The sequence below is a fragment of the Phascolarctos cinereus genome, unplaced genomic scaffold (genome assembly GCF_003287225.1).
Source record: "Phascolarctos cinereus isolate Bilbo 61053 unplaced genomic scaffold, phaCin_HiC Scaffold_2;HRSCAF=192, whole genome shotgun sequence".
In the NCBI taxonomy this organism is placed as follows: domain Eukaryota; kingdom Metazoa; phylum Chordata; class Mammalia; order Diprotodontia; family Phascolarctidae; genus Phascolarctos; species Phascolarctos cinereus.
Genome location: NW_027555625.1, coordinates 292,163,387 through 292,180,100, shown reverse-complemented (window position 1 = coordinate 292,180,100; position 16,714 = coordinate 292,163,387). Strand labels below are relative to the sequence as shown.

Genomic DNA, 16,714 nt, shown 5'->3' with positions numbered 1-16,714 from the left:
GGGCAGAAATGGATAATCTTTCAAAGGACATTGATGCTCAGAGAGTGATATCATGGAAGCCAAGAAAAGAAAGATTATCCAAGAGGAGGGAATGGTCAACAGTGTCAAAAACTGTAAGTAGAATAAAGTCTGAAAGGCAATTGGATTTAGCAATAAAATTCTACTGGCATCTTTGGAGAAAACAGTTTTATTCCAGGTTTGGGTTTATAAACCAAATTGCCAAGAGCTGAGGAGAGAAAATAGGGTGAGGATGCATTCAAGTATGACGTTAACACATGCTCATATAATCAAGAGCCATTCCCCTGAAAGGGTCAAAGTATATAACAATTCCCAAAAAGAACTGCACACTATTGACAATCATATGAAAGAACATTCTAACTCATTAATATTAAAAGAAACGCAAATTAAAGCAATGCTGAGCTTTCCTGTTTGGGCATATTTAAAAAGATGACAAAAGAGAGAAATAGTTGATGTCAGTGAGGGTAGAGGAATACAAACACACTGGAGTATGTCCAGCATTGCTGAAGCTTTGAATTGATCCAACTATTCTGGAAAGCAATTTGAAATTAGGCTTTTAAATGTGACTAAAATGTGCATATGCTTTGACTCAGAGAGTTTATTGCTAGATATATAGCCCAAAGAAGTCAGAAAGATAGAAAGTTATACTCCAAAATAATCAAATAGGAATAAAGAATTTTAAATAGAATAGGTGTCCATCTACTGAGGAATGGTTAAACAAATTTGGTATATAAATGTAACAGAATATTATTGTACCTCAAGAAATAATAAATAAAATTAATTCAGAAAAACACAGAAAATATGTAAACTGATGCAGAACAAAGCAAGCAAAACCAGGAAAACAATATACACAAGGACCACAACAATGCAAACATAAACTACAATAAAATGAAACTGAACATTATGTAATTAATATGATGTCATTGGCATAGTAAGCTCCTCAATGAGGAAATCTCTTCGGTCAATGGACATCAGCCACTGCTCTGCAACTTGCAGTCTTGGAATACTGAGAGTTTAAAGGATTTTTGCCTCTATCTACCATAGCAGGCTGCCTCTTTCTCCACTGTGCAACTATGACCAAACCTGGAGATGAAAAAGTATACTGTACTCCCTTCATTGGAGAACTTGGGGACCATGACTGTGCAATGTTCCTTGTCCTGTCAGATGAGACTGATGTGTTAGGTTTTTTCTAGAATTTTATTTTCTTTTTCAACTTTATTACAAGAGAAAACTTTCTGGGGAGGGGAAAAGAGGAATAGGAATATATATGGAAATTAATGTAATTATAAAAACAAGCCTTAAATTAAAAAAAAAAGATGGGGATGTTTGTAGACAGCAGGGGATAAAACAGTAGATAAAGATTGCTGATGAGGGGGTCAGGAAGAATATCAACAATGCAGCCTCCCTAAGGAGTTGTGCTAAAAGGCACAAATAGAAGGGTTAGCTTTGTGGAGGAGAAAGCCATTTATTTCTCAAAGACTATAGATATGGAGGAGAGAAACAGAAATGATGAAGAAGGTTTTTGAGATGTGGCATAGGGGAGAAGAGGGAGCTTACAGAGAGGATGACCTTAATTTTCTTTTTTCTTGCAAGGCAAGAGGGGTTAAGTGACTTGCCCAGGGTCACATAGCTAGTGTCAAGTGTCTGAGGCAGGATTTGAACTCAGATCCTCCTGACTCCGATGCTCTATCTACTACACCACCTACAGGCCCTCTTAAGTTTCTCAGTAAATTTGAAGGTAAGAACCTCTGCTAAGGACAGGGACAAGGGTGACATAAGGGACTTAAGAATGAGGAGGCTTAAGGGGCATCTAGGTGGTACAGTGGATAGAGTTCCGGCCTTGAAGTCAGGAGGACCTGAGTTCAAATCCTGTCTCAGACACACAATGTATAACATGCACTAGCTGTGTGACCCTAGGCAAGTCACTTAACCCCAATTGCCTAGCAAAAAAAAAAAATTTTTAAAGAATAAGAAGGCTTAGAATAACTTTTATAAAGAGTGTGAGAAAGAATCCATCAGGAAAGGGAAAAAAATTTGCTATTCAGTAGTAAGGGCCCAAATGAGACTGGATAGTATAAATTTGTGGTAGCCCTTGTCAGCATGGTTGAATGAATCTCTCCATTAGTTTTCAGCAACATTTGAGTAAAAGCAATAATAAAGAGAAGGGAGATATAGGTCATTATTCTAGGAGGGCAAAAGATTTGGTCAGTGGGAGCTGATCAGGGGTCTTGGAGCCATTAGGACAAACTAGGAGAGTGGTATTCGAGTGTATAAGCCTGGCACAGAATTTGGGATTCAGCTACTCCTAGAAAGAAACCACTAGCCAGTGAGAATGACAGGCTGCAATGGCGCTTTGCATGGGTAAGTGTATATTCATTTTCAAAACTAAAGGCTGGCTGCCAGCGGCAGATGGGTGAAAGGAAGGCCCCTCCCCTGAGAGACTAGAAAGCTGAAAGTCCCAGACTGACCTTTCTGAATATACTGGGAGCTTAGCCTGGCCTTTCTCACTACCACCACCTACTGCCTAAAACAGGAATAAGCAATGCTAAAATCAAAATTATGAGTGTAGTAAGAGTGGAGAGGAAGGCAGGTAGGTAATGGGAGTAGCCCAAGAATAGAGATTGGCAAGGCATGAATGACAATAGAACAAAAGGAAAAACATTCAAGAATATACGTCAGTATGAACCTGAAGGTTATTGAGATGGAGCAAAATAAAGGCCATGGGGATTGAAAGGGCTGATAAATTTGGAGGCCAGATAATTCTAGGAATACTTATACTGAAATCCTGAAGTATAAAGGCAAGGGTTGGGGTAAAGGAAACAACTGTGAGCTAGGTACTCAGTCTCCTTGTGGAAGGAGAGAAACTCATCTGGAGGCCAATTATAACAGCTTACAATTCTGCTGTGGCCAAGTTCACATGTCAAGCTGTAAAGACAGAATCAGAAGCCAGTTTTCCTGTCCTTTTATGAATAAGGATTAGCAAATACCTAAAGGACTGAGGTGGATGAGGCATGAGACATACTTGGTAAGAAGTGAGAATCAACCAGGAGGTACATTTTGGATTAGTTAGAGCTGCCTGAAAATGGAATAGGCTGCCTTGTGAGGTGGGAAGGGAATGATTCATCCCAGAAGGTGCTCATGCAGAAAATGGATTACAATTTCACAAGGATGTTGTTGAAGAAATTCATGCATTAGTCAAGGAGTTGGACTACATCAACTCTAAAGTCCCCTTCCACCTCTAAGATTTTAAAATAAATGTAGGAGATGCCTGTGATTTTAAAAAAAAGCTATCTAAGGCATTCCATTCCAACAACAGATGGTGTCCAATAGATAAATGCCAACTGTTGACAAATTTCTTCATAATATTGGCATTTGTTGATAAATGAAGTAACCTTTAGAAAAAAAGCTGGACTTTTTTTTTTAACATTTTATTGTTAATGGTGTTTGTTGATGCTACTGTTGTTTTTCTTTTTTTTTAAGAAAATACACTGATGAGTCTGATCATTCTATTTCTGCCATTTTCCACCCCATCCTACAGACTGAATCCTTCTTTAAGACAAAAAAAACAAATTTAAGGAAACACATCTGATACAGTGAGCACATCCGACAACGTATGCTGCATTCTTCCCTAGTTGTCCTTCACCTTGGCCAGAGGAGGGAGAAGGCATGTTTCATAATTGGTTTTCCAGGACCTTTGCTGGTTTTTCTGTTTCTCAGACAATGATATTCATTCAGGGATCTTTTCATTTATCCATTATATATATCATTCTTCCAGTTTTTATTTGGTCTTGTAGCAGTTTACATAGATCTCCCCATATTTCTATGCATCCCTCATATTTGTAAATTTCTTCAAGGACCACCTCCAGCGGATAGAGCATCAGGCCTGGAGTCAGGATAAGACGAATCTGAATCCAGCCTTGGATACTTAGTAGCTGTGTGATCCTGGGCAAGTCACTTCACCTCCATTTGCCTCAGTTTCCTCATCTGTCAAATGGGTATCATAACAACACCTTACTTCCCAGGGTTATTGTAAGGACCAAATGAGATAATATTTGTAAAGCACTTTTGGTACAGTGCCTGACAGATAGTAAGCACAATACATTATTCATTTATCATGGTTTTTTCAACCATTCCTGAACTGATGAGCATTCATTTAGTTTCCGTTTCACTTGCTAATATAAAGAGTTGTAGCTATAAATATTTTGGTACATACTAGATCTTTGCAACTTTGACTTCCTTGAGGGCATGTGCAGTGGATCACTGGGTCAAAGGGTAGAGACAGCTCAGTTACTTTTCTTGTGTAATTCCAAATCAAAATCAGAATGATCTAACCACTTTGTCACTCCACCAATACTGCATCAGTGTTCCTGTCTTCCCATCCCCCCTCTAACACTTCAAATTTTGGTCATCTTTGGCCAGTTTGTATGGTATGAGGTGATACCCTTGGGGCTGATTTAACTTGTATTTCTTTTACTTCTAGTGATTTGGAGTATGTTTTCATGTGGTTATTTTAGCGTGCAATTCTCTTTTTGGAAAATGTTCATATTCTTCAGCCACTTATCTATATGAGAAAGGCAGCTCTCTGTCTCAGATTTGTGCCATTTGCCTCTATATTTTAGCTTTCATTGGTAATATTTGATACAAATATTTTTCATACTCAATGTCTCTTCTAATTATCTTCATTGATTCTGTTGGTACAATAAGCTTTTAGAATTTTATGTTACTTTGACAGGCAACTTGGTATAGCAAAAAGATTTTGGAGCCAGAGGACATAGGGTGAAACCTCACCTCTTCTACAGTACTACCTCTGTGACTTTGGTTATGTAAGTTATTTAACCTCTTTGAGCCTGTTTCCTAATCTGTAAAATGAGGACATTGGACTGGATGATCTCTAAGGTCTCTTGCAATTCTAAATTAATGGTTTCTATATGTCATTTGGTAAAGAATTCCCTTCCTAGCCATAGTTGTGAAAGGTCCCTGATCAGATTCCCTTTTATTTTTTTGTTAAAGATGTGGCTTTTTATATTCAAATCACATATCCATTCTGAAGTTAATGTACTGTGGGAGGTAAGATACTGCTCTAATTTCTGCCAAACTGTATCTAATTTTCCCAACTACTCATCAAAAAGGAAGTCCTCCTTAGTAGCTGCACTCACCATGCTCCCATACTTCATTTAAAGGAATCCTTGAACTGACAATGTCACATGACAACTCATCTTGGCAGTGATCAGCCTCATAGCTAAGTGTCACAGTGATCTAGACACAGGTTTCTTTTGTGTTTTCCCTTGTTTTTCTGTTCAGCTCAGCTCAGTTGCATTCTTTAAATATTGTTATTACCTCCTATCAAATATTATGGTTTTAGAGAGAGAAAAAAAGGAGTTCTCTCAATAACTTATATTCTTAGATTTATCAAACACTGGATTATCATTTTCACTTACTTTCATTTATTGTTTATCTGGTCTATTCTGTTTGTTTGGTTTCTTTAACCAATGCCAAGGAGTTTTGAGGACTACCTCTTTATAATAGTTTTGAGTTCTGGTGCTGCTATAACCTTTCATTTGTACTTTTCCTCATTTTCTCTTGAAATTCTAGACCTTTTTCTTCTTTCAAATTAATTGTTATTTTGCTAATTCTAAAAAGTATCCCCCTAGTAATGTGATTGAGAAAGTGCTAAATTTGTAACCTAATTTAAGTAGCACTATCCTTTTTGTCTTTTGGATCCATCACACAAACTTGGAGTGGCTGATGTAACTCCAGATGAACGGATTTCATGAAATTTTTAAAATATGGAAATTTTATCAAGTATTTACCAAGGCACTCTTTGGATTCATGAGTTATTCCTAACTTGACTCACTTCTATGAACTTCATTGTATTATTTGTATTACACTTAATTAAATACATAACATACACACTACTCTGCCCCAGATTAAATTGTACACTCCTTGAGTAATAGGGACTATGTCATTTTAAAATTTCTTTATCTCCCATGGCCATGAATATAGCAGTCACTTAATACTTGCTGAATTCATTTGAGTATCTACTTACTTCATCTCAGAGATATAAGAATTAGAGAATTAAATCTGTTAAATATTTTAAAATCATCAAGTTAGAAGTGCTATAATACAAATCTACATCCTCCAAACCCAAGAGATTATCAGTTGTGTTTCTGTGAGCCATATCATAGACACACCTCAACCTTTGAGCTTCAGCTTTTAAAAGAATGAGACAAATTATGAGTTGAAGGTGGAGCTGACATTTCTCTTGACTCAGAGATCAAAACCGATCTTTCAGGAACTGTAATTGCTTCAGCCTTTCTTAGTGAAGGAAAATCAGATTTGTTTTCTTAGAGCAGAAATTACCAAGATCAATAATAAGCTGTTGTCTCTTTATCAGGAAGCTCTTAAACTGAAGTCATTTTCAGAATATTCAGGAAGATCAGGAAGGCCTCCAAACACAAGTCATTTTCTGAGAGTTCTGGCAAATACTCCCAGACAGCCCCAGACAATCTCTAAGACACAACTTGATGGATCAAATCTTCCTTAAGTGGCTCAGGCAAATGAAAGTCAGGTGGCATCACACCAACTCAGGAAAGTCCCCTGACCCACAATGGGCATGTGGTTCAAAGTATTCTCTTTTTAAAGGAATCATGAATAATTAAATCACTACCAATTTCCTGTTTGTTTTTGTTTTCCCCATTTTAATTTAAGTCTTATTTCATTAAGTAGATTCTAAAGTTGATCTTTCCCTCTGGCAATCTGAAGGAACTATAAAGCCTCAATCTGAGTTTTCACTCCTAGGGCACATACAAAATTCCAGTATGCTTCCTCAAATGTTCCTCCTTTATCTGAAGGACACAATTGCAAACCTTAACCTGCAGTCTCTGGTTCCTTATCTGAGTTTGCCTTTCGGTCCTTCCCAAGGTTTCAGTACTTCTTCATGACTCCTCAAGATTTCACACCCTCTGACCAAGCAAGGAGATACCATAAAGGGGTTAACAGTACACAGCACTGCCATTGTGCAACCAACTCACAAGGTTAAAGCAGGAACAGTTGCTAACAAACATTGAAATCCACAGGGACCAAAAGAAACAAGAATATAAAAAAGTGGTCCAAATGTTACCTTGGGAAAAGACAAGATTATAAATTACTTTTTATCCTGGAATGGATAAAGAATAACACAGGGCAGGGTTCAGACTTAACTTCCTTTATTGGCAGAGATACCTATTCTTTGTAACCTGCCACAAAAATGATATGTCTTATAGCTTGGGATTTATTCAGGCTAATTTCCAGGAAATAGATCACACCTATTAGCAAAATCACTAATCAGTATTCCATTGGTCATTTTATTGTAAATTAAAATCATTTGTTAATAAATCAGGCTTGGAATCTACCTATTACCTGTCATTATGCTCAAAAGCAGAGGGAGGGTGGCCTCCTGCTAAGAAAGGTAAAAGTATATACTTTTGACATCCAAGTACATTATCTTTTCCTTACAATAATGACTGTAAAAAGGGAAGGGAATGCACAGGGCAACTGAATAACCAATTACAGTTGGCATCAGCACTGTAAACACAGCCTAATTAATTAACTTCTTGTTTGGGGTTTTCCTTTTTAAAAAGATTGGTCCAAGGGTGGAGTCAAGATGGCAGAGTAAAAGCAGTGACTTGTTTGAGCTCTCTTCCAAACCCCTCCAAATACCTGTTAAAAAATGACTCTAAACAAATTCTAGAGCAACAGAACCCACAAAAAGAGTGAAACAAATTTGCAGCCCAAGACAACCTGGATAGTAGATGGGGAAAAGTCTGTTGTGATGGGGCTGGGAGAGGAATGCAGTTCAGCGTGGGCCACACAGGCAAAGACTGGGCCCCAGTGAACCTGGAGCAGGCCCTCAGGGGACTACATCACAAACAACTGTGTGGCAGTTTCCAGACTTCTCAACCCATAAACACCAAAGACAATTTAGAAGATCAGTGTGAAAGGTCTGTTGGACCTGGGTGAAAGAGGAGTGTGGTCCAGCCCTGGTCCTAACACAACCCCAGAGCTGCAGCCACAGTGGTAGTGGCTGCTTCTGGAACTCTTGGCCCACAAATGGTAGGGGGGATCGAGTGGCTGATTAGCGGGTGACTTCAGGGATCTCTTGGCTGGCACTGAGGCAGGATTCTCTTGCTTTGCCTGTGCTTGAATCTGGGTCACAGTCTTGGGTGGTGGTCCCAGGGTGAGGAAGAGCACTGGAGTGGTGGAACTTGTGGCAGCAATGCAGAGAAAATCCTCCTCACAGCTCCAAGGCAGAAAAGGGTGTTTGTGGTCAGATCATAGACCAGAGCACAGGCCAGGAAAGGAGTAAACACTTCTCCTTTGATCATACCACCTTGGAAAACCCGAAAATTCACGAGTGCCTAGAAGTATCCTTGAAAATAACTGCATGAAACCTCTGAAGCTTCAGACAGTACACCCTCCAAGACACTGGAAGCAGAGCCCTACCTTAATAAAGAGTTAAAAACTCAAGTAATTGGCTGGGAACATGGGAAAATAGCAGACAAAAACAGACTATAGAATCTTACTTTGGTGACAAAGACAATCAAAACATAAAACCAGAAGAACACAACAAAGTCAAAGCTCCTACATCCAAAGCCTCCAAGAAAGATATGAATTGTCTCGGGCCATGGAAGAGCTCAAAAAGGATTTTGAAAAGCAAGTAAAAGAAGTAGAGGAAAGACTGGGAAGAGAAATGAGAGTGGTGCAAGAAAATCATGAAAAATGAGTCAACAGCTTGCTAAAAGAGACCAAAAAAATACTGAAGAAAATAACGCCTTAAAAAATAGACTATACCAAATGGAGAAGAGGTCCAAAAAGACAATGAGGAGAAGAATGCCTTAAAAAGCAAAATTGGCCAAGTGGAAAAGAATGTCCAAAAGCTCACTGAAGAAAATAATTCCTTAAAAATTAGAATGGTGCAAATGGAAGCTAATGACTCTATGAGAAATCAAGACATCATAAAAAACAAAACCAAAAGAATGAAAATATAGAAGACAATGTGAAATATCTCATTGGAAAAACAACTGACCTAGAAAATAGACCCATGAGAGATAATTTTAAAATTATTGTACTACCTGAAAGCCATGATCAAAAAATGAGCCTAAACATCATCTTACAAGAAAATATCAAGGAAAATTGCCCTGATATTCTAGAACCAGAGGATAAAATAGAAATTGAAAGAATCCACCAATCACCTCCTGAAAGAGATCCCCAAAGGAAAATTCCTAGGAATATTATAGCCAAATTCCAGAGTTCTCAGGTCAAGGAGAAGCTATTGCAAGCAGCCAGAAACATAAGATAACACAAGATTTAGCAGCTTCTACACTGAGGGATTGGAGGGCTTGGAATATGATATTCCAGAGGTCAAAGGAGCTAGGATTAAAACCAAGAATCACCTACCCAACAAAACTTAGTATAATCCTTCAGGGAGGAAAAATAGACACTCAATGAAATAGAGGACTTTCAAGTATTCTTTTTCTTGGGGGGGGGCTGTTAGGCAATAGGGTTAAGTGACTTGCCCAGGGTCACACAGCTAGTAAATGTTATGTGTCTGATGCCGGATTTGAACTCAGGTCCTCCTGAATCCAAGGCCAGTACTCTATCCACTGTGCCACCTAGCTGCCCCTCAAGTATTTTTAATGAAAAGATCAGAGCTGAATAGAAAATTTGACTTTCAAATACAAGACTCCAGAGAAGCATGAAAAGATAAACAGGAAAGAGAAATCATAAGAGACTTATTAAAGTTGAACTGTTTACATTCCTACACAGAAAGGTGATATTTGTAACTCATGAGATCTTTCTCAGTATTAGAGTAGTTGGAGGAAATATATATATATACACACACACATATATATATATACATATATATGGACAGAGGGCACAGGGTGAGTTGAATATGAAGGGATGATATCTAAAAAATAAAATTAAGAGGTGAGAGAGGAATGTACTGGAAGAAGGAGAAAGAGAGAGGTAGAATTCAATAAATTGTCTTACATAAAAGAGGCAAGAAAAAGCTTTTATGGTGGAGGGGAAGTGGGGGGAGGTGAGAGGGAATGAGTGAATCTTGTTCCCTAAGGATTTGGCTTAACATACACACTCAATTGTGTGTGGAAACCTATCTTATCCTTCAGGAAAATAGGGGGGAAGTGCATAAGAGAGGAGGGAGATGATAGAAGGGAGGGCAGATTGGGGGAGGGGTAATCAGAAGCAAACACTTTTGAAGAGGGGCAGGGTCAAAGGAGAGAATAGAAAAAACCAGGGGCAGGATAGGATGGAGGGAAATATAGTCAATCTTTCACAACATGACTATTATGGAAGTGTTTTGTGTGACTGCAAAAAACCTACATAGAATTGCTTGCCTTCTCAATGAGGGTGGGGTGGGGGGAGGAAGGGAGAGAATTTGGAACTCAAAGTTTTAAAAATGAACCTTAAAAATTGTTTTAAGTGCAACTGGGAAATACAATATACAGGCAAAGGGGTATAGAAATCTATCCTGCCATACAGGAAAATACAAAGGGAAAAGGATGGGTGGGGAGTGATGGAAGGGGAGGCAGATTGGGGGAAGAGGTGTTCAGAATACTTGCCATCTTGGGGTGAGGGAGGGGAGAGATAGGGAGAAAATTTGGAATTCAAAATCTTGTGGAAGTGAATGTCAAAAACTAAAAATAAATTAATTTTTTAAAAATGTCAGCTTGATTAGAGCTTTAAAAACAAAAGAGCTGGCTTCAATTCCACCTCTAATCCTAACTAGCTAAGTGACCATAGGAAAGTCACAACCTCTCAAAGCCTTAGTTTCATCATCTGAAAAACGGGAATGATCATAAATGTAGTACTTATTTTATGAGATTCTTTGGAGAAACATGTGATATTGTATGTAAAATACTTTGTCAACTTGAAGAATATCAGCTACTATTGTGGTCTTCAGTCCCTTCATGGTACAGATGAACATACACTGGATTTTTAGCCCAAAGACTTGGGTTTGAATCACAACTTTGCTGTTTACCCTCTCTTGAGCAAGTTACAGAGGCCCCCCTCTCTAAGGTCATTTCCTCATCTGTAAAATAAGGACATTGGACTAGAGGGCCTCTGAGATACCTTTTAATTCTAAAATCTGCTGGTCCTCAGGCTCATATTTCCTCATCTAAGGCCAAGTTCAACCAGTATGTCATATATTAAAGATGATGATGATGATTGCAAAAAAAATAATAAAAAAGATATTAGTACAAGTTTCGCCTTAAGCCAAAAGATACAACCCCCAGAGATTCACTCAGTTAACTCAGAATATAAGAGTAGAAATAAAGGATAAGAGAGACTAAAGATTAGAGGTTTATTCCATATCAAGAGTTATTGCTTCAAAAGTGAAAATGTCAGAATCCCTTGGGGCATCATAATGATACAGAAATTCCTCTAAGCTTTCAGTGAAATTTAGGAAAAAAAGGGGAAGGGTGTGTGTGAAAAGTATAGCTCCCAAAGAAATCCACAGCTGTTCTCCAGTGCCATTGTTATGGCACTGAATGGGCTGCAGAAGCTATTTATGGAATTGATTTAAGCTCTTTTGGATCAGCCTCTACCAAGACAACTGTTGTTAAGTCCTGTTTCATCTCTACATGACCCCATTTTGGGGGTTTTCTTGGCAGATACTAGAGTGGTTTGCTATTTCTTTCTCCTGCTCACTTTACAGATAAGAAACTGAGACAAACGGAGTTAAGTGACTTGCCCAGGGAAATATAGCTGGTAAGTGTCTGAGGTCGAATTTGAACTCAGGCTTCCCTAATTCCAGGGCTGTCTCTATCCACAGCGCCACCTAGCTGCCCTACCAAGACTTAATTAACAACGTGGAAAAAAATACACCAGCACTTGGTTCACTTTCTTTTCCCCTTTTAATCTATTTAATTTTTGCTCTGAAGAATCTTTGTTTTCCAGTTTATATAACTTTAGTTTCATTCCTGAAGCTTCCAACTCTCCTTCACACCTGATTCGTGGAAAGGGCAGTTCAAACCACCAACATGAACTGTATTAATTTTCATGAAGACTGATAGTTTATGAATATAAGGGAAATGAATACAAAGAAAGCAGGAAATTGTCATTCAACCTTCATATGCATGTTATGCAAACTGAGGGCCTGTCTTCTTAAAGCCACAGGGTCATGGAATGCCAGTTAAAAGGAACCTTACAGATCATCCCTGAGCCCCCCTTTATTTAACAGATAGGGCCTGCGAGAGAATGGGGCTTGTCAGGGCATTAGGACCCAGGTGTTCTGACTCCAAATTACCGAGCTCTTTTTAGTACACCATGAAACCTCTTACCCAAATTTTCACAGTTTTGTCGTAGGAACCAGAGAGAATCCTAGTGTCCTCAAAACAGAAATGGCAGGAGCTCACGACATGATTATGTCCTCTCAGGATTTTAAAGGGGATCTATAAAACGAAGAGGCCACGAGGAAAGAATGAACCAGCCACACCTCTAGTCAAAGGCAGAACCTTGAGGAGCCCAGGGAAGACATTGAAGCTCGGGCAGGGGAAGGCGGTCAGTGATGGGAGGAGGCTGGAGAGAGTGGGGAGGTGCGTCTCGTCTGGAGGATACCTTCGCTCGCTCCAGGACTTCAACGCTGGCCCACCTCACAACATCCGATAGGGACCCTTTCTTTGCGGCCCCAAGGTCTCTGTTGGGGGAGGTGTCGGGCCCCTGCCCTCGTCCTCTCTTCCCCACGCCGCTTCTGCTCTAGGGACCGGGAGCAAAAAGCAGCCTCAGCGATGAAGGCATTCCTGAGGGTGAATGGCTCAGAGCCTAAGCCCGTCATACCTCCCGCCCCTCTAATCAAAGCCGGGGACCCGGCACCCCCACCCCCAGCACTAGGACAGCAGCCACTGCCCTGCACGCAATGAGCACGCAGGACCAGAGACACTTGCACACACCTCACACAAAGGGCTGCACGCCCCGCACGCAGTACGCACTAAGGATGCGGGACACCTGCACACACCTCACACCCAGCACACTCACACCCAGCACTCCTCGGAGCCACAACCAGCCCACGGAGCTCAGCACGCTCCGCATACAATACGCGCATGCGCGGGACTCGACACCTGCACACTCCTCCCAGCCAGCACCTCAGCACCCCAGCCAGCACCGCATCAAGCCTCCTGGGCTCCGCACCCAGGCTCCCAGGCCCCATCCCTCACTCCACATGCAGCCCCTCGGGCTCAGTTAGGCTGGGGTAGGAGGCAGAAGGCCCGGGGTCCAGGGTGGTGCCCCTGACCTTGGACTGCCGCTCATGGTCGCCCCATCGCGGCTCCTCCGGCTTCGCAGGCTCGGCTGTTTGCTCATTGGGATCCCATAGAGCCAAGGGGTCGCTGGGCCTCGAGGTTCGGATGAGCCTGTTGGTCCGTAAATCTGCCGTAAAGCTTTTCCACTCCATGGCAACTGCCGCTATGGGGGCCCGCGAGGGCCACAGCGCGGCCGCCCTGCCGTGGGAGGGTGGGGGGAGGGATGGGGCAGAGTGTTGAGGCCTTTGGAGTCCCCAACATTCCCAGCCTGGACCTCTCCAGCTCTGCAACATCACTTCTGGCCGAGCCGGCCTGGGAACTTCGGAAAAGACGAACTTGGAGAAGGGATCTCAAGGCCAACCCTTTCACTTTACAGATAAGGCCCAAAGTGGCAAATCGACTTGCTCAGGGTGCCCCAACTGATTTGTAGCAGAGGCAGAGTTCGAACCCTAACTTTCTGACAGGACATCTCAGTGTACCGTCCAGCTAGTTGTCAACTACTCATGTTTCCAAACCTTCAAGATTTACAGTGCCCTCCCCACAATAGCTCTTTGAGCCGGATAGGGTAATGAGTATCTCCAGTTGGCCAACCAGACATAAGCTGAAAAGATCATAAGATTTAGAACTGAACAGGACTTTAAAACTAGCAAGAGTTGGAGTGGAGACTTAACTAGAGAATCCTGACTGACTCAAGTCCAGAGCTCTCTGTTCCACCACAACAGCTGCCTCTCATTCAGGCAGCCAAGAGTGGATAGAGTGCTGGGCCTGGAGTCAAGAAGGAATGTTCCCCTTCGTTTCTGTTTTTCATTTCAAATTTTCAGTTCAAATGCAGCCTCAGACACTGCACAAGTCAGGTAACCACTCAGTCTCATTATCCCCACCTATAAAATGTTACCTACATCCCAAGCAGAGCATATCGTAAAACATTTAGCACTGCACTGAACACCTAGTAGACTCTTAATAAATGCTTGTTCCTTGTCCTCTCATGGCTGTCACTAACCTGCTTAAATCTCTTCCCTTCTCCAAGCCTGTTTCCGCCTGTACAAAACAAGGAGGTTGGACAAGATGAGGGCTCTGTGAACTACAGGCAAGCTAGCCAAACCTGGCCCATTTAAAATAAAGATATAAAAACCATTCTTAGCCCAACAGCCATACAAAAGTAGGTGGCTTGGGCAGCTAGGTGGCACAGTGGATAAAGCACCAGCCCTGGAGTCAGGAGGTCCTGAGTTCAAATGTGGCCTCAGACACGTAACACTCACTAGCTGTGTGACCCTGGGCAAGTCACTTAACCCCAATTGCCTCAACAAAAACACAAAAACAAAAAACAAAAGCAGGTGGCACGGGGCTGCATCAACTTCTGGTCTATGTAAGCCATCTTGCCATTCCAACTCTTTGGGCAATGCATTCCCGTTCTGCTATCAGAACAGCATCTGCAGCAGTCAGTAGTTTCTCTTGTCTACCTTCAGGATCCCAACACTTACCAGATACCTAGGGATATAACATTGGACTTGGCAGTCAGATAGATGAGTTCAAATCCTGCTTTGAATACTTTCTACTAGTGTGACCCTGAGCAAGTCACTAAACCTCTCTCAACCTTGGTTTCCCCATCCTTAAAATGGGGATGAGCACCTACCTCCTAGGGGCTGTTAGGATCAAATGAGATGTACTTAACATACATATAAAACTTTAAAGTACTATATAAAGTTATTATTATTACTGTTACTACCTTCTCCTTGCTAAAAAGAAAAAGAAACGCACTCATATTAAGAGGCACCACTGGCTGGGGGGCCAGCGATAGATCACCACATTCATTAGGAAATGACCAACAAGCAGTCCCTTTGTCCTGATTTAACCTTAAATGTTTATCATCTTAAAACATGAAATGAGTTTTCACTACACCCCTAAGAATCAAGTGGTATTAAAGTTATTTTAGATACTTAAATCACAAAACTGAAGTGTATCACTGCTTTCAAAAATAATAGACATTGGTAAGGGATTTTTTTTCTATGTGCAGGACAAAAGGCACCTGTGTTCTCTTCCTTCTTACCTTAATATCTGCTCTCTGGCTTCTTTAACGCTTGCTTCTCCTCTTTTGAAGGTTACCTACTCCTGACCCTTAGTCTTACTCTCATCCAAAGTTATAGTTTTTACTCTGAAGCAGTATTATCTAATTTATGTTTCTGCCAGAAAATTACTCCTTTAACTGGAACTGGTTTGAAAGACTGAGCCTGGGGATTCCAGTGGTCCAAGTACTACAGATAGATCCCCTGAGGGTTGCCTGCAGAGGTATAAATTTTTGATTTGCTCCCAGCATTGAAGACTTTCATAAGATGCTTACAGAGACTGGAGCTGACTTACATATCTTGATAGATCAATGGAAGCTCAATGATTAAAGCTCCAAAACCATACAGATGATGAATAAAGAAATAAAACTGAGACTTTCAAAAAAACCACAAATACCCTGGCAGAATCAATGGTGCGGCAGACTGAGAGGAAAGTACTATTATTTCTGTAGATGGTATATATCAATTGGAACCAGTGATTAGCAGAATGTCTACTCAGTCAATAAATAGGTATTAGTAATTTGTATTGGTTAACAAATTTTATTAATTTCATTATTAATATTTATTGAGTGCAAAAAAAATTGGGCCTAACATGAACTGTTTTTACATATCCGAGGAAATCAAACAATCCTGGAACTTCAAAATTATCCTGTAAACTACAAGAACATAAGGATCCAGAGCAGGCAGGGATCTTAGGGATCACACAGTCCAACCCTTACAGATATGGGGAAACAGAACTACAGAGGTTACCTGTCACATAGAATATTCGAAAGAGTCAGAATTCAAACCCAGACCCTCTTTCTTCAAATTCAGTGCTCTTTTCACTACATCATACCGCCACCCCATTAAAAAAAAAGGTTTAAGTGAACAAAAAGCTATTTTCTCTTCCACTTCCCCCAACCCGCTGGAAAACAAGAAACAAAACCAATGGTACAAATATGCATAGTTAAGCAAAACAGATTCTTGAATTAGCCTTGTCCAAAAAATGTCACAACTGATACTAAGTCCCATAAATACTTTGTAACATGGGACTTACAGATCTGACACAGTGGAAAGAACACTAACTAGCACTAATTCTGGTTGGCACCCCAGGATTCAAATCTCACCTGTAACACTTACTACTTGGATGACACTGAGCAAGTCACAACCTCTTTGGGCTTTCTTTACCTCATCTTTAAAATGAAGGGGTTAAAAGGGAAGGCCTCTGAGTTATCTTCAGTCCTAAATCAAGGGTCTTCACTCAAGGTTCCTGAACTTGGATTTTGAAAATATTTCAGTAACTGTATTTCAATATAATTGATTTCCTTTACAATCTCATATATTTTATTTTATACA

General features: G+C 40.6%; 1 protein-coding gene across 1 annotated transcript in view; it reads right to left on the bottom strand.

The window, feature by feature from the left end:
• Window positions 1-13,609, bottom strand: part of WDR88 (WD repeat domain 88) — a 61,448-nt gene extending 47,839 nt beyond the window's left edge. Inside the window, exons 1-2 of the mRNA XM_020984919.2 lie at window positions 13,310-13,609; window positions 12,360-12,470 (exon numbers count right to left, since the gene is read on the bottom strand). Coding sequence (XP_020840578.2) covers window positions 12,360-12,470; window positions 13,310-13,609 — 411 coding nt within the window. The remainder of the gene's footprint in view (window positions 1-12,359; window positions 12,471-13,309) is intronic.
• Window positions 13,610-16,714: the final 3,105 nt, after the last annotated feature.